The 24,933-nt window shown below is 41.1% G+C and overlaps 1 protein-coding gene across 1 annotated transcript; it reads right to left on the bottom strand.

Moving 5' to 3' along the window:
* Nucleotides 1–4,139: 4,139 nt before the first annotated feature.
* Nucleotides 4,140–24,063, bottom strand: pdgfbb (platelet-derived growth factor beta polypeptide b). Its single transcript, XM_049560743.1, has 8 exons — nt 23,327–24,063; nt 13,515–13,611; nt 10,613–10,669; nt 7,939–8,132; nt 7,636–7,818; nt 6,671–7,520; nt 6,014–6,164; nt 4,140–5,861 (listed from the first exon to the last, which is right to left on the bottom strand). Exons 1-7 carry the CDS (start codon nt 23,390–23,392, stop codon nt 6,031–6,033), a joined length of 1,581 nt encoding a protein of 526 aa, XP_049416700.1. The 5' UTR covers nt 23,393–24,063; the 3' UTR covers nt 4,140–5,861; nt 6,014–6,030.
* Between the last annotated feature and the right edge of the window lie 870 nt (nt 24,064–24,933).

Raw genomic sequence — 24,933 nt, 5'->3', positions numbered from 1 at the left:
CAACCATTATCCGTTTTTTGTTTTGAAATGACCAAGCGAAAAAGGAAAAAAATGATCCGTCTCCCATTTTTTTATTTGATAATAAAGAAAAGAAAAACGGAAAACAAATCGTTATCCGTTATCTGATTTAATTTTAGAATTTAAGAAAAACCCTGTGGGAAACTCTGTCCACCAGTTTTCTGTGAAAGTGACGTCAATTTCAGTCAAGTCGGCTCCTGTTCCAAAATTATCTCCAAGTTGTTTTCTGACATGAGCAGGCGTTCATGTGTATTTTCCCAGTCGTTAAGTCATTTTTCCGATTATTCCGACACCACATGAATGCAACTTACTGGTCACAGAGAAGAAACGAACAAAAAATAGAGAAAGGAGTTTTCCACGGGGTCTTTTTAAATTCCCAAATTAAATCGGATAATGGCTAATGATTCGTTTTCCGTTTTTCTTTTCTTTATTATCAAATAAAAAATGGGAGACGGATTGTTTTTTTCCTTTTTCGTTTGGTCATTTCAAAACAAAAAACGGATAATGGTTGGTTTTCCGTGTTTCAATTTGATTTATCGAAATGAAAAATGAATGGCTGCGAAGTACACGGACCAAATTTAACACAAATTTAGCAGAAGTGACAGAGAGGTAACTGGAAACGTCCTCACCACCACCATAAATTCAGCCCGCAGCCCGTAACCACAGTATTTTGGGGAAACGCGGACACACTGAGGTATCATGCTCTTGCTAGCTTGCTAACTAGCTCTGTCCAGCCAGAAGTTGCACATTAACTGATGGATGGATGTTGTGATATCATTGGTTGAAATTGTTTGGTAGCTTGCGTAAGCCGATAAGGCCTTTGCCATTTCATTGACTTTGAAGGAATTAATGATCTTTTCACTATTTCTTATGACTGCTCATGAAGATGTGAAGCAGGGGCAGTGTTTTATTGAGATAACAGTGGTGTGTTCTCATTGATGTCTAAAAATATGCATTTTGACATTATCAAAAATGGTAGGTGCCCCCACCCTCCGATAAATGAGATTAGAGAGAAGAATAGACCTTAAATAGGCTTTTTATTAAGTGATGTTGAAGCTGCTGCTGTTCTGCATGGATGCACATTCCCAGAGGCCCACCACATGTTTCAGTGCCTGATTTCACACACATAAACTCGTTTCCATCACTTAGGAGGACAATGCATTCTTTAATTCTCTAGAGACTTACCCTGACCCTGATCATAACCACTATGCGCATTCCCCAAACCCTTATCCTAACCTTAACAAAAGGTCAAACCTTTGAGGACACACTGTTTGTTCCCAAACATGAGATGAGTCCCCACAATGTGACTGTGTGACTTGTGTCCCCATGACGTCAGGAAAGGCACCAGTGTACTCCACCAATGAATCCTAACACAATTGATATTATGCAACAGGCTTTAACTGGTGATTATGTTGGGTCATGGTTCTAAACCAGTTTGGTCTTTGTTAAATTGTTCGTCAGGTTCTGTCTCAATGGCTCATTATGTTGTTTGCTGGTCAGGTAACCGTGTTGTTGAGACCCAACAAGCCATATCTTTCTTTAAGGTCAGCCAGTGAGCTATGAACCATCTCACGTCTTTAGTCACAGTCTCTGGTCCCTTGGAGACCCTCCCACGCTGTCATGGTGGTTGACCCCTGTGTGTGTGTTTGTCACAGTCAACAAGCCTCCACGCACTTCTCTTTCCCGCTCCTGTTTGAAGTCAGCGGGGGTGGGGACCTGCTGGGACACCCGCGGAAAAACAGCCATCCCACCTCGATGCTGAATTTGGAGGTGGTGTGCTGTTTAGAAGTAGTATGTCTGTGTGAGACTGACAGTAAGGCAATGGGAAGTAATACATGAATAGCAGAATACACACTGAATTTTAGGAGTCATGTACAGGGGGATTAAGGGTGAGACGCTGATGCTAGCAGCTTTCTGCAAAATTGTCATTTGGTGCAGACATCAGACCTGGTGATTCATGGAAATTACATCAAGTCGAGACCAAGAACGTGGTCCTAAGTCCTAAATGTGTGAGGACCATAATTACGACTGCATACATGTAAGTAAACGCCCGTTTACTCTAAACATGGTTTAAATCTGATGTTTATTCCGCTTCAAAGCCATTCCTCGTATGATTTCATTTAGACAGTGGAGCAGATGACTTCTTGACTCGATAATTAGCAGACATAACTGTGCAGATGGCTGCTGAGATTGGGAGTTTTTACAGCCAAGAGTCAAGTGTGAAAAACTAACCACAAAGAGTGTGTGTGCCAGAGTTCACCTACAGCACATCAGCCCCCACTCTTTCTTTACTCTCCCTCTTGTCTCAGATAGAGCAAACCTCATTGCGCATCACTGGGACTAACGCTCAATACCAGGCAGTGTGAATTTAAGGAGTCAATGTGATGTCTCCGGGGAGCTGCAGATGCTCTCCGTAGACGCAATATGCCAAACAGGCTTAGTAAATAAATCCACCTGGGTTCACAAGGAGGTAAGAAAGTCAGAGAGTTCACGGTGTCATAAAAAAGTCAGGCTTTATCCTTCCTTAAAGAGTTTGGAGTGTTAAAAAAAGTTTGTTTTCTGCTTTGGTTCAGACTGAAATATCTCAGCTGTTGAATAAATGAAATTTGGGACAGACATCCATGTTTAGAGGATGAATCCTAATGACTCAGATGATCTCCTGACTTTACCTCCAGCAACACCGTGAGGTTGACATTTTTGGATTTTGCTTAAATGTCATTTGATTTGATGGATTTCCATTAAATTTGTTTTAGGGCTTCCTCAGGTCTAAGACACATTTATGTGACCCTCAGGGTGAATTAAATCACTTTGGGAATAAGCCCAGTCAACAGACGCAAATGTTGGCATTGTATGTTTCTGCAAACCACAAATACCTTACATTAACACATTTCTGGAGGTGAAAGCTGGAAGGTATGGTGGATGGCACGTAACCTTGGCAAGACGCCTCCCAAGGTGCTGACCACAATAAACAACTGCTTATTATTTCGGGAGTCATTGCTGTGTTTCCACGGCGTTTTAGGCAGCAAACATGAGTGTTTTGTGGTGGCCCATCGCCATGTTTCTAGCAGCTATTAAGGCATGAAAAGCAATTGTTTTTCACAGAGATATCACTGCTTTTCCAGCCAGCATTGTGCCCCCAGACCAGGTATTTTAAGCCAAAACATGATCTTTTCCTAATCATAACCACGTGGTTAACCACAACGAAGTTGAAATATAAAGTTCCAACATATCCGTTGTAGTGCTGTGCTATCAATCGTCTGGTGATCGCAATTACGATTTTGAGGTCAAAAGATTACAAATTTACTGAAATCGAGGGTAAATGATTTTTGGTCACAGACACCTGGAGATGTTATTTTGTCTTCTACAGAAGCCACGCATGAGCAGTACCGCCCCCTCCCCTCCTCTCACTCCACAAGCCAGTCAAGTAGGTGAACTACGAATGATGCGAGGGGCAGGTGATTTCAAAAACAGCGTGTGGAAAATGGCAGAGGGAGAGTGAGAGAGGTTGTTCTGTGTGTGTGTGTGTGTGCGCATCGGAGCCGAACTCCGCTGTGCACGATACAGAGCAAAGCAGAATTGGAAACGTGCGACCATGTAGAGACAGAAATGACATGCCGTCGTGTAAACAATATAAGTCATCACGTGCGCCGCATAATCGTTTGCATAATTGTGAGTTCAATCTTGACCAAAATAATCATGATTATGATTTTTTTCCATAATTGCACAGCCCTAATCCGCTGCATAACAACATGCAAAGTAATCTATCCATGGTTTGCACAAAGGTTTCTGACTAAATAACCTGCAAAACTAAAACTCATCTGTTCTTTGTGTTTGGTACTAATTAGCACATGTTAGCATGCTACGTGCTAAACTAAGATGCTAAAGATAATAAAAACCACACCTGCTTAGCATCAGTATGTTAGCGTGCCAATGTTAACATTTAACTCAAAGCACTGCTGTGCATATGTACAACGTTATGATGCACTAGCATTAAAACCAGCTTTGCTTTATTTGTCTGTTGCTCATTCACTGTCAGCCCAGTTAGAGTTTAACAAAACTTTGGCCTTATGGAAGCTAATTCGTGGAAAACTGGTGAAAATGAATAAAAACACAAAACAAAGTAGATTTAAACACATTAGCTTCTTATACCCATATGAAAATAGCATTAGGTGGCAAAGTTATCACAAACATTCTGTTTCTTATCATATTTTACAATAAAACAGACACAATCAGTAACAGTTGTAAGTTGGCATGAGGAATGTACAAGCCATGTTTTTCAATAACTTAAGATGTTTGGCTGATTATGGATTATTGGACACAAACAGCATCACCAGTATTTCTAAATGTACTAATGGAAATACAAGGGACACAAATACATTATCTACATTTGCAATGTTTGGATTCTTGCTGGCTCTTTAAGTGACTTTTGATTTACTTAAATGAAATGTCAAAAACAATGTGTTGTAGATTAATGAAACAAATACAGTGGGGGCACTTGAAGAAAAATGTGTTGTACTGTAGGTACGCGTTTCTTTCCTTTCCTCCCAGAGTTTAGAAGGAATGTGATTGTTTCAGTGGAAGGGAGACGTGTCTTTATCAAAGAGAGAAACAGATAATGCTTCTACGTGAGTATTGAGATGCATGACAGAAGTGTAGGTGCAGGCACAAGCCCACACACACACACTACACCACACACTTTGGCATACAAAACAAATGCACATTTGACATAGAGGTTAAACACAGCATGACCCTGGGAGGACACAGAAGGTTCTGATCTTTTAAAAACCTGTCTTTCTGTTCGAACCACCCAGCCATCATGAAGCATCGTTACATATCTCTACCACATCTTGTTTGCAGTAGTTGAATAAAAAGTTAATCCACAGTAACGGCAGAGATAAATAAATAAGAAATATAGTACAACGTCAGCTCACAGGTGTAACGCTATCACCTCGTCTTCAGATAGCACCTTTTTCTTCACACCTGTGATGAGATTTTGAAATGTAACATTTGATGTTTTTGTCCTCTAATCACATCTGTGTAATTCCAGTGTTTGCAATGAGTTAAATATTAAATATGGTTAAAGAGAGACCACCACTGTTTTACAAAGCTAATAAATGATATCAGGCCTTGGTACGGTAAATCTACACAGCTTCGTCTTCCCAACACTGAGACCTTCAGTATGTAGTTCTATCCAACACGGAAATACTGCTCAGTTTAGTCAGCATTACTTGTTGTTGCAGTCCATTGATGATTGTCTCTATGTTTATCCAATTACAACACAACATATTCTTCAGTGACACAAAGAGTTATGTCCATTTGAATGTCCATTTTTCCACCAGATGCGCTTTGTAGTCCAGTCTGACTGTGGTTCAGTCTTTAGCAACAAACTTTGCCATTTGAACCCCATATAGACTCGCTTCTGTCAACATATAAGTGCAGTTTCTCTCTGTTGATATCAAAACAAGGTTTCAAGAAGAGTTTTGAAATTGCACTTTTTTTCCACAGCTCTACAGCGATGCAGTTTCAGTCCCCCACAGGTGCTGTGCTCGCACACAACTTATCAGTCTTTGGGTGCGACTTGTTACTTCATACCAGCAACTGTCGTTGTAGAGGAAAGCGTTCTCTTTACAAGGTCCACCTTTTATTTATATTCCATTTTCTTCTTACCCTCCTCTTATTCCACACAGGTGTAGTTACAGGTTCACCAGACAGTCATTAGTAGTGTTACGGAGGAGATCTCACAGGACGACCAGGTTACTGACAAGTGAATAAATACTTATATGAAGGGAGTCACTCTGCTTCACCTCTGGATCCACGAAATACACCGAGTTCACTTTGTGTCACTGAAGGGAAAACACAGGAAGACGTACTTTAAACCCCTTACATACTGGTGACTAAAACAAAATGCATTATTAATCAGTAAATAGCAATATTATTCACGGTTATTCAAAACTGATTTATTCTCCTTTATTACCTAAATATTCGGTGAACTCACCTCGCTTTATTTTAGGTTTACATTAACATCGCTCTCATAGCTGCCTTGCTGATTTGTTTGCGATTCTTCCTCCTCCTTTTCTTTGGACGGGCTGGAGGTCTGGGGCCTGCTGGAGCTGATGGCTGCCGTGTGGTCGTTGTAGATGTTGTTGCTGCCAGAAAAGGATTTACACATTACTAAAAAAAAAATACTAAAAATCTGTTTTGTTTCTTTTCGTGTGGCTTTGTGTTACTGCGAAAATCCTTGAGTTAAAAATATACAATGCGCTTTCTCATCCCAGGTCATCAAATAGCGACGCTTTCTCATTCCCTTGGCGTGTGTTACCCATGCTAAATTCACCCTACAATACAATATTGTACCTTACAATATTGCCACATAAAAATATTGTGATGCTATGCTGTATCAATTTTCTCCCACACCCCTACCATCTACTACCCCTTCCACCGACCCTACACAAACTTTCTCACCCTTTAAACCACATCAGTTGCTCTGAGTATCAAATCTTGCAAAGGGTGGGTTTACGCTGGAGGTAGTTAGTGAGTCTCATGGAGATACCAAAGGGTGCATGACAAAGCATCACTATTTGACGGCCAAGGAATAAGAACAGGCTCTTCTTTGTATTTTTATCAGTTCATAGTTCTCAAACATGTCTCTTACCTGGTTTCTGTGTGGTTGTTTGCAGATGATGATGGTGTTTACCATGCTGGTGATGCTGACTATCCGTTTCCTTTCCTCTCTGCCTTTCCTCCTCTTCACGCTTCATCTGCTGCTGTCTCAGTATCTCCTTCTCTCGGTCCAGCCTGCTGTGGAGAAGCAGAAGCTCTTTTCTCTCCTGCTCCAGTTTCTCCTCCTCTGTCTGTAATATCCTCACCTCATCTGGAGTCTCATTGTCTCTCCGTCTTGCCTGCTCTCGAGGCTCTGGATTCGGCTCTTTGGTTGGTCGGAACCTGCTCACGACTCTCTGACTGGGCGCCTCAGTAGGACTGAACTCGGCTTGAGGAATCTGAGTAGCAGGGTGAGAGGAACCACTCGTGTGGCTCTTTGAAAGTTTGGTTTTGTCTTCTTGCCGTGGTGGCCTGTGTGTTTGTGTGCCTTCGTCCCTGCTCCTGTTTGCATCATTAACTTTCCCTTCAGTATTGTTGAGCAGCAACCCATCTTCACCTTCCACCAACTTGTTTTTTACCTCAAGACCAACATTATCCACTGAGGAAACAGTCTTGTTGCCATCCGAGATCTGACCATTCCTCCCATCCACATTCGCCGCATTCTCAGTTTGGTCTTTAGTCCCAAGGAGCCTGGTGGCGTTATGTGCCCAGTGTGGAGCAAACAGTACAGCCTCTCCAGAGCGAGATGTGTCCTCCCCAGCCAAACTGTACCCCTCACCAGGCTGAGTGAAGGTGTCTCCTCTGGGGCTCCAGTGCTGCTCCAGGAGGTCCTCCAGGTGGGCCCTCTGGTTCTGCTTCAGCTCATCCCACTGATGGAGTTCATCCTTTGAGTGCATCTTGACCTTTTACAATGAAATTAAACAAAGTGCAAGTCAGCTAAATATAAAGTAAACAATGGAAGAAGTGAAGTGGTAATGCACTGCCCTGACAGTATAGCAAACAACATTCACACTGTACCTGTCCGTGTCCTTGGCTGAGCGTCTGGTTTCGATGCTGGTGGTTATGCTGTCTGCGAGATGATTTTTTCTTGGGCACAGGAGGACGTGGAGTGGGCTGACATCGGCACTCCACATGATCAACCACAGACACCACTGCTTTGGCGTAAGTTGGTCTTTTGTTGACGTACTCTATCTTCATGACCTGGTGAGGTTCATAACAGTGGATTGGAGTGTTATACAAACAGCCTTTCCAGGATGTTGTTGATGTGTGTTTTTAGACATTTGTGTACTGTTAATTTTTGTGTGTGTTTGTGTTGTTTACCTGCAAGTATCTGGTGTGTGTGACGTGAGGGACACACTGCAGGCTCTTGGTGTTGCAGCAGCCAGAGCAGCGCTGCACCTCCACGCAGGGCGGCCACAACAGGAAGTTAGCGTTGCTGCGGTCCAACATCGCCCTGGTGACCTCGACCACCTCTGTACGAACTTTACACAGAGCCTGCTGAGCTGGCTGGGCATCTGAAGGATGAGACATGACTGAGTGAGAACATGGACGGATTATGAAACAACAAGCTCCTGAGCACAGACACAAGTCATTTGTCTCTTTAAGAATGTTTTGTGACTTCATGTCGATTTGCGTCTCTTGTTTTGGTGGGTCTATTGGTCATTTTGTAGTTGTTTTGTGTCTCTTTGTGGTTGTTTTGTGTTTATTTGTGGTTCTTTTGTGTCTCTTTGTGGGTGTTTTCTGTCTCTTTGTGGTTCTTTTGTGTGTCTTTGTGGTTGTTTTCTGTCTCTTTGTGGTTGTTTTGTGTCTCTTTGTGGTTCTTTTGTGTCTCTTTGTGGGTGTTTTCTGTCTCTTTGAGGTTCTTTTGTTTCTCTTTGTGGTTGTTTTCTGTCTCTTTGTGGGCGTTTTGTGTTTCTTTATGTATGTCTTGTGTCTCTTTGTGGTTGTTTTGTGTCTCTTTGTGGTTGTTTTGTGTTTCTTTATGTATGTCTTGTGTCTCTTTGTGGTTGTTTAGTGTCTCTGTGGGGTTTTTTTGTTTGTTGTTGTTTTGTAACTCTTTGTGGTTGTTTTGTGTTTCTTTATGTCTTGTGTCTCTTTGTGGGTTTTTTGTGTGTCTTTGTGGTTGTTTAGTGTCTCTTTGTGGTTGTTTAGTGTCTCTTTGTTGTTGTTTTGTAACTTTTTGTGGGTGTTTTGTAACTCTTTGTTGTTGTTTTGTGTTTCTTTATGTCTTGTGTCTCTTTGTTGTTGTTTTGTAACTCTTTGTGGGTGTTCTGTAACTCTTTGTGGTTGTTTTGTGTTTTTTGTGGTTGTTTTGTGTTTCTTTATGTATGTCTTGTGTCTCTTTGTGGGTGTTTAGTGTCTCTTTGTGGTTGTTCAGTGCCTTCATGTCAATCTGCGTCTCTTCATGGTTGTTGTGGCCAGTCTTTTGGTCATTTTGCATCTCTTTGTAGTTGTTGTGTGTCTCTTTTTCTGGCTGTTTTGTTGTTGTTTTGAGTCATGATGTTAATTCGCATCCCCTAATAATTGTTTTTGCAGGTTTTTTGGTAATTTGTATTTAGTTTTAGTCATTTGTTTATTTCTTTGTGGTTGTTTTGTGTCTTTAGTCTAAAGCATCTCTTCATATCTGTTTTGGCCAGTGTTTTGGTCAGTGTGCATCTCTATAGAGTGTCTTTATGTTGCTTTTTGGATGTTTTGTGTCTCTTTCAAGTTGTTTTTTTTTTTCTTTTTTATGTATTTGGGGTTCATTTGCATCTCTTTGTGGTTGTTTTGTATCTATTTGTGGCTTTTTTGTGACTCTTTGTGTTTGTTGTGCCCCTAGACCTGTGCCAGATTCACTCATCCATCCATGAGTGTGAGTATGACTGGTTTGACTTGTGTTAGGATTTTGTATTAAGCATTCTAAAAATTATTATTATAATTATTATTTACTCTATGTGACTGTTAAGACAACTAACCACTGACTTTGGAAAACCCCTTCCCTTTGTGTTTGTTGAATCAATAAGTAAAGGACATAAAAAATGAAATGCACATGGGACTCCTCATGATTTCCCACAGAAACCCTCCCAAGTTGCTAAAAGAAGAGCACAAATATGAGAAGCCTAATTCCTGTCAGTTCCATTAAGCTCACTCATTCATCCACAGTGATTCATCCAGCTTGTTTGCATGTGTATTAAGTGTGATAAGAGGCTCTCACCATTGAAGCCCAATTCACCATTTTATACAACAGTGGCTGTGACTTGTGCAGCACTCCAGTGTAACATCCACTAAAGCCTGTTTCTAGGTGTTGCAGAGCACAAACACGCAGGCTGATTATAATGTGAAACTCATGCATTTTAAATGAGCTGATGTGCTACAACTTCTCCCAGTCAGACTTGGGTGGATTATTGTATTGTATTGCTCTGTTACACAGAAACACGGAGGAATTTAATTCCACTTTGCCTCACAGAAATTCACTGTTGAATTGCTATTCTGTTTAAAAATATAAGGACACATCCAAGATATTAGGCCTCGTGTGAATGATGATTAATTTAGGCCCATTAGTATCTCCTCATGCTAGAGGGAATCCAACAAAGTCACCCCGACTCTTGTAGATTGCTGTCTGGTAATTCAGACATCTGCTTTATCATGATGGCGGAGAAAAAGGTTAATGGGAAGAATTTTACCGTGTCACTAACGCCATACTCGTCACATCAATCAGCTCCCAGGAAGACGCAGGGAACACAACCAGTCCTCCACTAATGAGGATAAAGTACTTTTACATTCATGAGGAAAATCAGGAATCCTCCATGTCAGTGGCAAACCCTTTTAACATTTAATCAGTAGGAGTGATAGCAAATGTCAACATCAGCGATTGCTTTTTGACTTGAAAGAATTAAAAGCAAACATATCCATAATGTGACTTATAGCAATTTTAATTAAAGATATCTACACGTGCAACAAGAAACCAGTCTCTCTAATGACACTGAGTAAAAAGGAAGGAGGGGGCTCAGCTCACCGAGGCTCCTTGGTAGTCTGTGACCTCCATTGGCTGCAGAAGTCGCGTCCTCCTCATCTGAGACAAAACAATAAACACACACAGATTTGACTTGGATGTACAGTAAACTTTATTCTAAGGCTTTCAGCGCCCTCTGCGTGTATAGTGATAAAACATGAGCTCAAGAGCTGTAATTGTGAAGTAATTCGGACTGTGCGTGTTCTCTTCCACACATGTGTTTTAAGATCGTGTTCTTTCTGCCTCTTGTTTCTCCATTTGTTTGTCCGAGTTGGTTTTATTACTGCGATGTTTACAAGTCACAATTAGGTTAGAGGAGCAGCCACTTATTGGTGTCATGTTAGTTTTCAGTTCATCATTGCGTTGCCACTCACACAGTTTATTTAATGAACTCTTATTACAATTGCCTGGCATTAAAGTATCATCTCAGTCGGCATTCACGAGAAAACATCTCAACATAAATCATATTGTGTATTGTATATTATTGAGTTTGTGCATCACTGGCCTTCATATTGTTATTCATGTGCCATTTTTTTATTGATATCAAAATTATGTTGTACTTTATTTTGAATGGATACTCATAAGCCCAAAGGTCATATAACTTTCTTATGTGTACATGTACTGATAACACTGTATGTGGTAACACACTGATGATGAAGAGCAGGTTGTCTATATATTTTAAACTTTCTGCCTTGGTATTATAGCATAACCATACTCTAAACAGCCAAAATGTATTTTTAATGAATTTGTAATAAATGAGCTCCAGATATATAAAATTAAGGATCCCACCAGTGTTTTAGGTTGAAACAGCGTTATTGGTGAGAGTTAGGTATATGATCTTACGATATAATGACGAAAACTCTGTCTGTCTGACTTGGTCAATCCATGTGAAATTTGGCACAGTGGTAGAGGGTCATGGGAGGATGCCAATGAAGCAATATTACATCAATTGGCCAAAGGGGGTCGCTATAGCAACCGATTGAAATTGCAGACTTTGAATGGGCATATCTCATGCCCCGTATGTCGTAGAGACATGAAACTTTGCACAGAGATGCCTCTCCTCATGAGGAACACATTTGCCTCAAGAACCCATAACTTCCGCTTATATAGATTTTCCGCCATTTTGAATTTTTTGAAAAACACTTCAAATGGATCTCTTCCTAGGAAGTTTGAGCGATCTGCATGAAACTGGGTGAACATGATCTAGGGAGCAATATCTAAAGTTCCCTCTTGGCAAAAGTTGGAAAACTTCCTAAAACTGAGCTTCTATAAGGCAATGAATATTGTGGAGGGCGTGGCTCATCACATAAAGGTGTAGAACATCTCAAGGGTTTCACCCATCACCACGCAACTTTGTAGGCATATGACCACACATAATCTGAGGGGACCCCTCCATTATTGACCCCATCAAACAAAATGGGGGCGCTAGAGAGCTAATTTCTTATCTAGGCCTAACCACCATATGGATTTTTACTAAACTTGGTAGATATGTAGAACAGGATGCCTCAAGGTGACTGGAGAAATTTAACTCTAATTGGCAACTGGGTGGCGCTATAACAACAGAAAAATGCTTACAAATGGCTAAAATGCGACCGATCGCTGTGGCTCCCCCTGTTTTTTTTCTAAATTTTGGTATGACTAAGTCATGGTATGGTATGCTGTACATAATCACAGAAACTGTCAGTGTGTCATTCTGTCTGTCCCACGTTTTTTTTCTACTCACTGACGTGGTCAATCTATGTGAAACTGAACATAGGCATTGAGGATTGGCATAGGTAGAAGGTGACAAAGCTACCAATGGGTATGGACTAGTTAAGAATGGTTTAGGAAAGATTTAGTTTGCTCCGCTTAATGTTAAAGATTAAAATGGTCGGGGCGCCCAGTGGCTCGGTCGGTGGAGCGGGTGCCCCTTGGACACAGGTGTCCTTGTTGCAGCGGCCACAGGCAAAATAGTTTTGTGTTTTTGAACATTAAAGATGTATTTAAGGGTAAACTAAGGATGTGGTCAGACTGTTACTGCGTCAGGATCCATAAAAAGACTTCCAATACTGAGCCTGGTTTCTACCAAAGAGTATTAGGGCTAGGTATAACTGGAATAAATGAGAGAAGGAGAGAATTATTTTCTATTTTCAATCTTGCATTATGAGAATAAAGTCAAAATGTGGACAATAAAGCTGATTTTCAGTATCTGAGCCAGGCTTGAGGAAAAAATAAGTTGGAGGAGAGATTTTTTTATTTTGGGCATTACAAGAATAAAGTCAAAATATCGAGAATGACCTTGACATTTCAAGATAAAAATCAAACTTCTGAGAATACATTAAACTGCTGGCGCTTGCACAAGTGTCTGCCTCTGTAAAATACCTTGTGTAGATGAACTGGTGAAACTGCAACTCAAACTGGGAATCACCAGAGGCTCTTTGATACGATATTATCACAATACTTCAGTCACAATAAAATATTATTGCAATTTTAAACGTGTTGCGATAAGCTGAGTATTGTGATGAAATATTTTGCGATATATTGCAATTTATTACCTTTTTTCAGTTTCTGTTCATCTCACTTCACTCTTTTTTTTTGCAATTTTATTATTTTTTTTAATAATTTATTTTATTAAATAAACTTGGCATTTAGTAACGATACGATATTGCCAAATAAAAATATCGCGATAACTTTGCTGTATCGATTTTTCCCCCTAATAAACACAGCGTGGTGATAAGTGTTAGGAAAGATTTTGAAAGATTGTGCTGAAAACCAAACAATACTGTGTCTGAAGTTAATTTTTCTTCCCATGTGCTGAACAAAAATCCTTCTTTTGTGATTTTTCTTCCTTATACCTGGCCCTCATCGTCTCCCATGCATTTCAGCGTGTGTTATAACAGTAATATCAGAATGCGCTGGTCTTTACCTACGGAGTCAGTGAGCAGCAGCAGCTGAAGGTCCTCTATGGACGAGATGGGGCTGTTTCTAACCAGCTCCACCAGGGCTGCAGGCAGAGGCTCCTCCTGAAACACACAGGTATTTATATTTCAACATGAGAGACCAAGAAATAAAACACAGAACTAGTCTGAACCGTCTTAGAACATGAGTTATGTTTAAAAAGACAAAAGGCACGTATCCATTTCGACTCTTTGCAGCATGACTACAAGAATAGCTCTTTGAGAATTTCCCACCCTGTGTTCATCCTGCATGTGACATTACACAGTTTTCCAAACAGTTCCTCTGAGGAAACGGAATCACTGCAGCACGTCTGCAACAACCACTTCAAGTGTTTCAGTGTGTGTGTGTGTGTGTGTGTGACTGAGGCACAATAGGTGATCAAAAAGTAAACAGAGCGTTATCCCTTCTATCAAAATATGAACTTTGTACTAGTAAGAGTACTATATGAGTAAACTGTGACGATAGCTGTACTCCTGATGAGGGGAAATCCTCCTTTGGGTAGCTTGGGTTTTCAATCTCTTACTCTTTTGATCAAAAATGACCTGAAGCTCAACTCTGAGATTGTTGTATCCAAATAGTTTTCTAATAAATTATAAATAATGCAACTTCTGATCAACCCAAATCAATTTCAGGCTTAAAATAACAACTTTCGATTAGACCACACCCACTTTCAGTCCATTGCGAGTACAGGTACAGATACAGATCATTCAGTTGGTTCAGCAGGTACAGATAAAGGTGTAGTCACTCATCACTACCTGATATCACTCTCAAACTGACAGTTCTTTGAGTACAAAGACCGACAAGGTTTGTTTACATCAGTGACGGCTGTAAACACACTGAACGGGGTGCAATTCCAAATCTTAATGGTCCAAAATCACTGACTGGGCCGTTAAATGACTACATCAAATCTAATATTCCACTGTTATTCCAACACATTCTCACTCCGACCTTGTCCCATATTGACGTTCGGTCATCAACTTTCCACGTCTAGATACGACGTGCAATGTACCCTAGGTGCGTTGGTTGTTGATGTTCTGGAACACCGTGTCTTCTTTCAAAATAGTGTGCCAGGGCTGACGTCAAAACCCGGAAGTTTAGCATTGTGCTGGTTCCCGGAAGAGAAAGCGAATGTGATTTTTGCATTGCGTTTTAGATTATGTCAGAAAATAAGCTCCGTGGCTAACACAAGTTTATGATACTTACAGGTTTTGTCCAGTGAGATAATCTTCACATATGGACACCTTTCAAACCGCATTTGAAGCTTAACTGACTTAACGGACTACATGACTACTCCATGGTCGCATGACTCATAACGTCACCGCCACTAAGCTTTCAACTGATTTCGGCCGCTTTATTTTAAAAACATTGTATAATGGGGAAATCGGACTGTTTAAGCTAAATAAGAAGCTGTAATGGCGGACTGCCAGCACTCTCGCCTGTTCGGGGGTGATGATGTTTAATCTAATTGTATTCTAATTGTAGTCGTATTGAGCAACCTGTTAGCAAGCGCCTTTTTTACGACACGTAAAAGCTTCAAAATTCACAAGTAGGGTATTTACCGATGTGTTTTATGTCGTAGAACAAAACTTGAAACTCGCTTAAGCTTTTGTTAACCACAGACCTTATTTGAGGCATTTTACCAAAATCCCATTCAAAAAACGTACTGACTTTTAGACGAGAGAACTGGAAGTGCTAAAAGCGCTAACAGAGTTTCGGGTTTACTGGCACACTCTATAGAAGCACTACGTCAGTACAACAACACAAATTGACATAGACGTGGTTGGGTTTCGGAAAAAAGAACAGGGTTTGGCTTTAGAATCTTGCGGGACACAAACACCGCTCTCCCAGGTGAAAGTCAGTGTTTGTTGGACCCATGCTCCACCCCTCCCACACACCTTTCATATGCCGCCTTAACTTTCGTTCCTGTCCTGACACGTTTCCCCCTGACACCACTGAGCACCATCAACTATAAAGGCAACCAGCCACGTATCATGCCGACATTACAGGACCACATTCTTTGAAGCCGTAAGTCACTGCCCAAGTGCCAGATTTCGACGATAATATAATTCCAAACATGACAATATTCTGAACTTGATTCGGGTCACATAAACAGCATGTTCTGTTTGGATATTCTGAATTAGGCCTTGTTCCAAATGAAGCATTTTCCAACTAAGACATGTGGGATATGCTGATAATATCTGGGTTTTAACATCAGTCTTGAACATGTATACAGCGCATTCAGAATATGTGGCTCAACTGGGATTTTTACCACAGATTGCAACACACCTCGTCTCTGTTTACAGTCAGCTTTGTGCTTTGTCACTGATACATTGTACATAAACCAGAAACCAATGTGAGAACACCCACATCTCTGGTCAGAAGGAGAAACACACCTACTTTAAAACATTTTGAAAGACTTGGATATCAACACGTTTTTGGACTTTTTAATTTTTGTAAAACAGAGTGCCTTGGTATTTTTGTGGTTTTGACTACCATTTTTTTTTTTTTTTTTTTATTTCTGGACATTTTTGGATATGTTCAAATATTATAACAGTCTCAGGGCTGCTGTGAAGCTGCGCCTACTTAGTGCAACAAAAAAGTTTATCTGAAAGGACATGAAAGGACAGCAGAGGAGATACCTGCACACCAATGAAGCTGGGCTGGACAGCCACGGAAAGGGTTCACAGGCTGCGATCAGTGCAAAAAATGAAATTCAATTAGGACATCTGTGCACAAAAAGAAGTGTGAAAAATAATAATAGGTGACTAAAAACAACAGCAAACATTTCAGTCCTTGACTATCATCAGTGCTGCTGACATGAGTGCTTCACAGAACACACAGAGACACAGACAGATTCCTACCAGGTGTGATGAATCAGTGAGGAGGAGCCACTAATTAGATGAGATCAACTCTGAGGAGCAGAGACCTGACTACCAAATCACAATCACCTGTCCTATTCACAACATTCTCAAACACCAATGTATGATAGCAGAAAAAAAAGCAAAATAAAATAAAATACAATAAAAAAATAAGAAATTAAAAAAATACAAAATAAAATAAAATACAATAAAAAATAAAAGAAATAAAAAATACAAAATAAAATAAAATAAAATAAAAAATAAAAAAGAAATAAATACAAAATAAAATAAAATACAATAAAAAAAACTTAAAAAAAAAAAAGAAACACCTTGAGCAACCTTCTTTTTGTGCACAGATGTTCTAAATAAATTGACAATTTTTTTGCACTGATCTCAGCCTGTGAACTTTTTTGTGGCTGTCCAGCCCAGTTACACTGGTGTGCAGGTATCTCCTCTGCCATCCTTTCCAAACATCATAACAACCTTTTTAGTTGAAGGAATGAAAAGGGAGGCTTTGTTCACACGGTCAAACAAGTCGGCCACCAGTAGAAAACTTTGAAAAACTCCTATTTTGATGCAAAGAGTCAAAGTGGCACAAGCGGCTCCAGCTGTTCCACTATTCCATATTTTGGCACGTTATTCGGAGTGTGCACGGAGTGGGAAATTCATTTTTGTTAGCCATGTAAACACAATATTGTCGTTTTCGGAATAAGGGCACAAAGTGGAATATTTTGTGCATGTAAACGTAGTCACTGACTCACTCTGTCAACAGCAACAAATGAATATGTCACACCATGCAGCTGTATGACTCTTTTATGGGTTTTTAATAGTTCTGAAAGACAATAGCACGAAGGCTATAAACAGAATCAGGTTGTGGCTCCACAGGAAATACTTGTTAGTAGGAAAATTCATTTCTGGTTTTGTTTTTCTTTGTTAATAACAACAAAGGGATGATATAACCTTAGCTTTGATCATAAATATGTCCATACCACCACACCACACCAGAAACCAAGCAACAGCTCCACACTGTTATTGCATGGACCGAGTGTGGGTTTAACCCCCCGAGTCATTAATGGCTGCGAGAGCTGAAGGGGTTGCGGGGGAAGTATTAACCAAAGCAGACACACAATGGTCACTAAGAGCAGGGTGAATGACTATTGGCGTTGTGTCTTCTCATCTGCTAACATTTAGGGGTCAAAGGAGTCAGGAAGGAGTCAGGAAGTGGGGGAAGGAGTGATACGGAGAGGAGGAGAAAAGGGAGGTGCATCTGAAAAAAGAGAGGGATAATAGATGAATAAAAGACGGGTTAAAGTGGACAAGGATCAGACATGGGTCGAGACACTTCCTCACGTTGGTTTGAATGCTGTGGATGTGCTTCATTTGCTTTGACATCCCAGAGACGCCAGTGACGATGAGCTTAAGGAGGCAAATGTGGTCCGGCTAATATTATGATTCATCAGCAAACATACAATACTGATTAATTTTATAGTGAGAGTCCACGCCAGTAAACTGCAGTGCCATTCAGGTCCTGGAGAATATAATGAAAGGAAGTAGTCATCCATGCGTGGACATGAATTGTCATCCTGCCTGTACTATACACCATTGACTTTCCTCCATTGTTGGTCGGCCTTTCAGAGTCAGATCATACAGCGGGGAAATGCCTGCTGTATTACACTTACATCTCTGTTGCCGAGCTGTTGATGCCCCTAAGGAGTCATCACGATGATTCCCTCCCCTCGCCAAACGGAGCAAACCCGCCTGCTCGGCTAATTGTGCTAATTATAGGATGTGTGCCTTTGTTCACAGTGGTGCCTGCTGCCATGACGATTTGTGTCTAAGCAGGAAATACTAAATAAACACCTCGGTTCTGATAAACAAAACAGATGTAAACAGACGCAGAGTCCACAGACAGAATATGCAAACACAGTTACAGCATTCAGTGTGTAACTAGGGCATAAAGGCTATGATATGTTACATAAATCAATATAATAAAATAGCTGTGTATCAGCCCAGTCGCCAGAACAAAACGTTGGCATTGTACATCTCTGCAAACAATGAAAACGTTACATTTGTACGCGGCACAGACATCATATCAGCGTCTCTAAAATGGCGTAGTACATAAGCTGACTTTGTCATCAGGAGGTGAGATGCCTGCCAAGCTGCCGACCACGGCTCAAGACCAACTAACAACAAAAACAGTTGTTTTCTGACGAGTCATTGCTGTGTTTCCAGCAACTTTTTAGCCCCCAAATTTGGGTGTTTCTGTCTTTTTTTTAACAACCTGTAGTTCTTTTTCCAGCAGCTTTTCAGCACTCAAATGTGGGTGTGTTTTAGGGACCCGTCACCGTGTTTCCTGCGGCTTTTTAGCCCCTAAAATGTGGATGTTTTTGGGTGGTCTGTGGCTGTTTTTCCAGCAGCTTTCAGCCCAAAAATGTCTGGGTATTTTAGGGAAACTTTACTGGGTTTCCTGCTGCTTTTTAGCCTCTAAACATGGGTGTTTTTGCAGCTATTATTAGTCCCCAGTCATGGGAGTTTAACTTTCAAGTTAGTGATTCTTGCCTGTTTTTCCAGCAGTTTTTAGGCCACAAACATTTGCATTTTTTAAGGGACCCTTCACTGTGTTTCCTGCAGCTTTTAGCACCTTAACATGTGAGCTTTTAAGCAACTGGTGGCTCGGTTTTCAGTGGCTTTTCAGCCCAGATTTTCTTTTGCATGGTGTTTTCAGCAGCTTTACAGTCCCCAAACAGGAGTGTTTTTTAGCAACCCGTTGCTGTTTTTCCAGCGGGTGTAGTGCCACAAAAAGCAGTTGTGTTTTTAACAAAGACGTCACTGCATTTCGTGCTGGGACTGTGCTCCAAAAACTGAATATTTTAAGCCCATACATGATCTTTTTTCAACCATAACCAAGTGGTATTTGTGTTAAGGTCTAACCAGACTAATAACCACAGTGTTGTCAGCGTTGTCTGATAAGTTTCAACGTATCTGCTGCATAATAATGTCCAAAAGTAATATATTGGTTTCCAGAAACTAAAGTGGCAACATTTTTTCTGGCAACTGGGTTGTGCTTATAGGGGGAAGTTTTTATGGATGATTTAAGGATGTCATCAGTGTGCAAAAGCAGCACCCTATTCATAATGAAAGACACAGCTGTTTAACGGACATCATACTTCAATGTTGTGTTGTCAAAAATATCTATTTATGATAGATTCTGAACATTTAAAACAGTTTTAATACCTGTTTTCCGCAGTATTGATACACTGATACATTCTGCTGTTCTCTGCTACTAACCAAAAAAAGAAAATCTGTCATCATGTTTTAGGTTTTTCTTTTAATAAAAAGATTAAATCTTATGCCCTCAATGACCATTTCTGTCATGGTATCGAAAATGGTGTCAAATATTTCTCAAGGTATTGTATCAAACATAGAGATTCCAGTATCATGATGCTGACCTACTATTCATCAACAGCACCACTGTCAGCAGTGCCATTTCTTAGAAGCTGAATTGTATAACCAAACTGCTCCCATACAGTCGTTTCTCTTTCTTAATATCATGAGCATTCAGGCTGTCTCGTACACTACCTGCCATTCAACACCACCGAAAAAACACATTTTTGACATCACCCAGCACTTAACACCTGAAGCAAGCTCCCATCCCCTCAAGGTCTTTTGGCCATACTGAGGAATGCCAGGTACAGGCAGCGGCTGCAGTGGGCAGGGGAGGAGAAGGAACATCTAATCGTACATAATTAGAGGGTCGAGCCTGCTGCCGGCACAGCAGCACCAGCAGCCACAGCACACGTGTGAGGTTTCACATGTAGTCACTGAAGCTGCGCCTACACGTGCGCGACACTAGAATGTGTGAATGGATGTGACTTTAATTACCTTTGTCATAGCTGTAAATTGGAGAGCCACCTGATGCAAAGGATAATGAGGAGTCTGTTATCTTAATGTCTTGTGTTCCTCTTTGGTGGTCCACAGCTGAATGTATGTGCACTTCATATATTAGTAAGCTTTGAAATGATCTCCCTCTCGTGACTAGCTCTGTCTTAAACCCATTCTCTTGTTCTTTTCACACAGGACGTGATTGAACCTACAGACTCCGTCATTTCACAGCTGCCATACTATAACTTTAAAATCAGACACGGGGAATTCCTGGTTGGATACCTCAAAGCCTTTGTAGCTTTCTCCCTTTAAAACACTCGGCCTGTCACATTTTCTTTTACATGTGGTGCCTACAGAGGCCATAAACTGAGAGGACGGGTTGATGACAGGAATTTAAAGTCATCCATCACACACCCTAAATCTTATATGAAGTAGTCATGGTGATGGTAGAGTACATGCATACGCTAAAGTATATGGGTTTAGTGAATGAAAGGAGTGAAGCCACTTAAGATGCCACTTCACATCCTGCAGAAACTCTTTATTTTATCCCTTCTTTTACACTGTTTCTACATTAACTGAAAGACAGTAGTTTCCAGTGTGTGCTGACGTTACTCAGATCTTGGTACAATACCCAATACAATCTGTCGGATGAGAAAAGGGCAGGTTGTGCCCTCTTTTTGACTTGTTCAAATATCCACTTCCTATGACTGATGTGTTAACTGTGTGGGTTTTGACCCCATTTGACTGACACTCATTGTGTGGCTGAACTTCCTGGGTTGGGAACCCAGATGAAATCTTATCAGAGGCAGAAATACAGATAAAATCTGACTCAATGTGCATCTGAACCCACTTCTATGGACTTTACTTGAGCAAAAGAAGCAAAGAGTTTTGCCAAAGTGAACATAACAATGTCACTTATCACGAGGCCTCACTTGACCTGGACGAGACCTTCAATTAAGTTTTGTCTTCCTGTTTGACCCCAGCAGACGGTTAGACTTTGCCCGTCTATCCTGCGCCTGTATTTCACTGCTGCCTGTTCATTTGTTTTAAACAAAGTGTTGCTCAGATTTGTGTTGAAATGGAGCAGCAGTGCAAAAGTGGTTCTCTGGCAATAGAAACAGCACTAATAAGTGCATTGTCTGTGTTTATGTGGTAACCCTGTCACAAACTTAAAGGGACAGTTCACCCCAAAATCAAATATACATATATTTCCTCTTACCTGTAGTGCTTTTCATAAATCTAAATTGTTTTGTTGTGAGTTGCCAATTGTTGGATATCAGGTGGATCAGGTGTTGGATAATAGAACTAGATGGCACTCAGCTTGTGGCGTTGAAAGCATCAAAAAAATACATTTGAAAAACTCAGCAGCAATGTCTCTTTCCGGAAATCATGACCTGGTTACTCAAAATAATCCACAGATGGTGTTGTGAGCAGTTTCATGTCCAATAGGAACTATTTTCTTTCTGGCAAACTCACCCACCGACTGTTGCTGTTGAGTTTTTCAGTTGTATTTTTTGGCGCTTTGAGCACCACAAGCCGAGTACCATCTCGAAATCCACATGGATGCCCCTTCAAGTCGGATCGACCACTCGGAAAGTCAGCAAAAAATCTGGTATGCAAGTTGCAGACACATGGCCGACGAAAGTAAATGTTCGGTTGATGGTAATAAACTTTTTATTGAGTCACATATTGCATGTCAATTTTTGGTCAAATGTATTTTTTAATATGGTATTAGGTTGTAACCGTCAGATGTTGTCCATGTGGAGTGATCTCGATTAGGTAGAGAGGTTATTTTTCAGCACGTAGTTTTAGGGGATGTACTGGTGCAGCAACAAGTCTGGGACAAAGTGACTTTGGAATATAAAGCTTCAAACTGTTAATGCGCTGTTTAAAGGCTCCGAACAACAACATACAACACATCTTCTCTGAAGTGTCCATATTGATTCCACATCATGACATAAAGCTCATGAATGCATCAAATTCGGAAGCATGACTTCCCAACTCCAACTCGGAAAATGGGACCATTTGAGGAGCACGTGGACGCAGCATGCAGGAGAAAGGCAGACATCTTTAAGGCCGATATCCGCAACACTCTGCAACTCATTCCGAAAGCCTACATTTGTAGCTGAAAATGTCATGTGGCTCCTCATTTGTCTCCCTTTAGATATTATAAATCTAAGTGTTTTAGATGCCCAACATTTGGCAAGATAACTAATTACACTAACTAATAACTAACACAGCTCACACTCTGTGTCATCTCCCCTCTCCGATATATTTCATAAACGTGTCCCTGCTGCTGTGGTCTCTCCTGGTTCCTCTCCTGTCGCTGCCATGTGGCCCGTACAGCATCGTGTTACAGTACGATGCTGCTCACTGACTGATTTATGGCCCTCGCTCAACATCTGGAGCAGCATCCATGAATGCACCACGTGGAGCATCCAGCTGTATCATGGCAGCCTCTGTTTCCTGGCTCATCACAGAGGACTGACCTCTGCATGTGTGCGCCCCTGGGCATCCATTCATGACGCCAGTTAATGGGGGGAATAACTGTTATTTTCTGCGAGGATGGCACCCCTCTCTGAATCAAAACAATAAGGGAGGGAGTGGGTTTTATTGTGAGAGTAAACTGAAGCAGGTGCACTGGATTACAAGTTGTAAAAAATAACCTGGATTTGATGAGCATGTTGGTCTAAGTGGCTTCTGCTGTGTTTATTAGGAAGAACACAGATGCTTTTGATATTATGACTCATAATTTAGATTCAAAATAGAATAAAAACAATAGAAATATTGGCCAAAGTGATCAATTATATTATTGAAGACACATATATTAGGATACATACGGTATTTTACTTGCTAAATTGCTACAACAGCTTTATAGTTTTTATATCCAGCATGTTTTAATGTTATGTCCCGTTAATGCTCGTGCACTCATACTATTTAAACTCCCTTGTTGCTTCAGGTTTTGCTTTAATATTTAATATAGTGCACCATAAGAGGTGAAGCATCTCCCAAAGTTGGTCAAACTGTGATGCAGACTCACCTCGGTGACGCCAAACCGCAGACACGCCGCCAGCAACGCGAGCAGCAGCTGTACCCACGAGCTCATCTTGCTGCCCAGCCTCGAGCCTCCTCGACGGACCGGGCATTTATGGAAGCGCGAGAGTCCGTCTCTCCTCAGCACTGCGCGCGGGGGGACGGCGGCTCGCCCTGCGGAACTGCGCGCGCGTAGACGGTGTGTCCACACTGTTGTCTCTCCGGCAGAGATATCCGAAGAAGAAGAAAGAGGCACGCAACTTTTGAAGTCCCCCTCGTGACAAAAATACTAAATAAACGTCCACGTTTTAATTCAGGCGCTTCAGTCTTTAGTTCACCTTGCGCAAAAGTGCGCTTCCGACTAAAAGCGCACTAAATTAAATTAACAAAATGCCTAAAAACATCTCCAAGTTTCAAAGCTCACAATACAAAACTATCCAGGACGCACAGAAAGTGAGCAAAGTTTCAGTTATTCCATAAAAAAGTCCCGATTTCTTTAAAATACACCAAATTAATCCACTTGATTTCTCTCCTCGCAGCGTCTCTGTAACCGTGATGCGACCCCACAGTCCAGCTCTCAGGCTGAACGTCTGAAATAACGTCGCAGCTCTGCACGGTAGTTTGCGGTCCTCTCCTTCCAAGTAGTCTTATCAATACTCAAAGCTCTGTGAGGCTCGGTGCGCCTCAGCCCTGGACCTGCCTGATTACGCAGCGGTGGAGATGGTGGCGGTGGTGGTGGTGAGGGGTAGAGCAGATTTCCAAGAGTCTCTCTCCCGCCCCCTGCCTGAAGAATGGGCGATAATCTGCGCACAAAGAAGCGACATTAGTGCACAAACGACCGCCTCACAGCAGCAGCCGCTCTGAGCAATATTTCCTCTGTGGTGAATCATTAATGCTCTGTCCTTGTGTGTTGATCTGAAGTCTGTGTCTGCTTTAAAATGTTGCTTTTATTAACTTTTAGGGTGTGAAAATATTAATAGTGTCAGTGTTAATGAGCAGAGTTCATTAAATACTTAAGTAGTTTGCTAAAGTACTGTATTCCAGTATAGTTTTGAGGTACTGGAGTATTTCCATGCTTCTGATATTGCACTCATTTCTTTAACAACTTTAGTTTTTATATAATTAGGTTATAAAATATGATGCATTGTTGTATATTAACCCACTAACAGCATATTAAGTGGTTAAAATTTGCTGCAAATTGTCAAACTACAGCAGTATTCATCTGTATTACTACAACCCAAACACCAGAATAAAAGTTAAATTTGTGCATTATTATGTAGCAGTTTCCACAGCACTGTGGTTAATGAGTATTTATGTTCAGGCACATTTTGGCTTAACTACCCAGTGTTAGTGGCTAAGTGGTCGGGCAGCAGTATCTCAGACTATCGGGACTTGGCTTGGGAACCAAAGGGTTTCCGGTTTAAGTCCCCACACAGCCCAAGTATGGAGCGTGGACTGGAAGCTGGAGAGGTGCCAGTTTGCCCCCTGGGCACTGCTCAGATGCCCTATAGTAAGGAACTGAATCCCCAACTGCTGTCCAAGGCTGCCTCATCGCTCTGACATCTCTCCATCTAATGCATGCAAAGGTTCTGTTTGTGCATGTGTGTGTATCTC

The sequence above is a fragment of the Epinephelus fuscoguttatus genome, linkage group LG19, assembly GCF_011397635.1.
Source record: "Epinephelus fuscoguttatus linkage group LG19, E.fuscoguttatus.final_Chr_v1".
NCBI classification, from domain to species: Eukaryota; Metazoa; Chordata; class Actinopteri; order Perciformes; family Serranidae; genus Epinephelus; species Epinephelus fuscoguttatus.
Note: the sequence above shows the minus strand (reverse complement) of the source record. Positions and strands in the feature narration are given on the sequence as shown.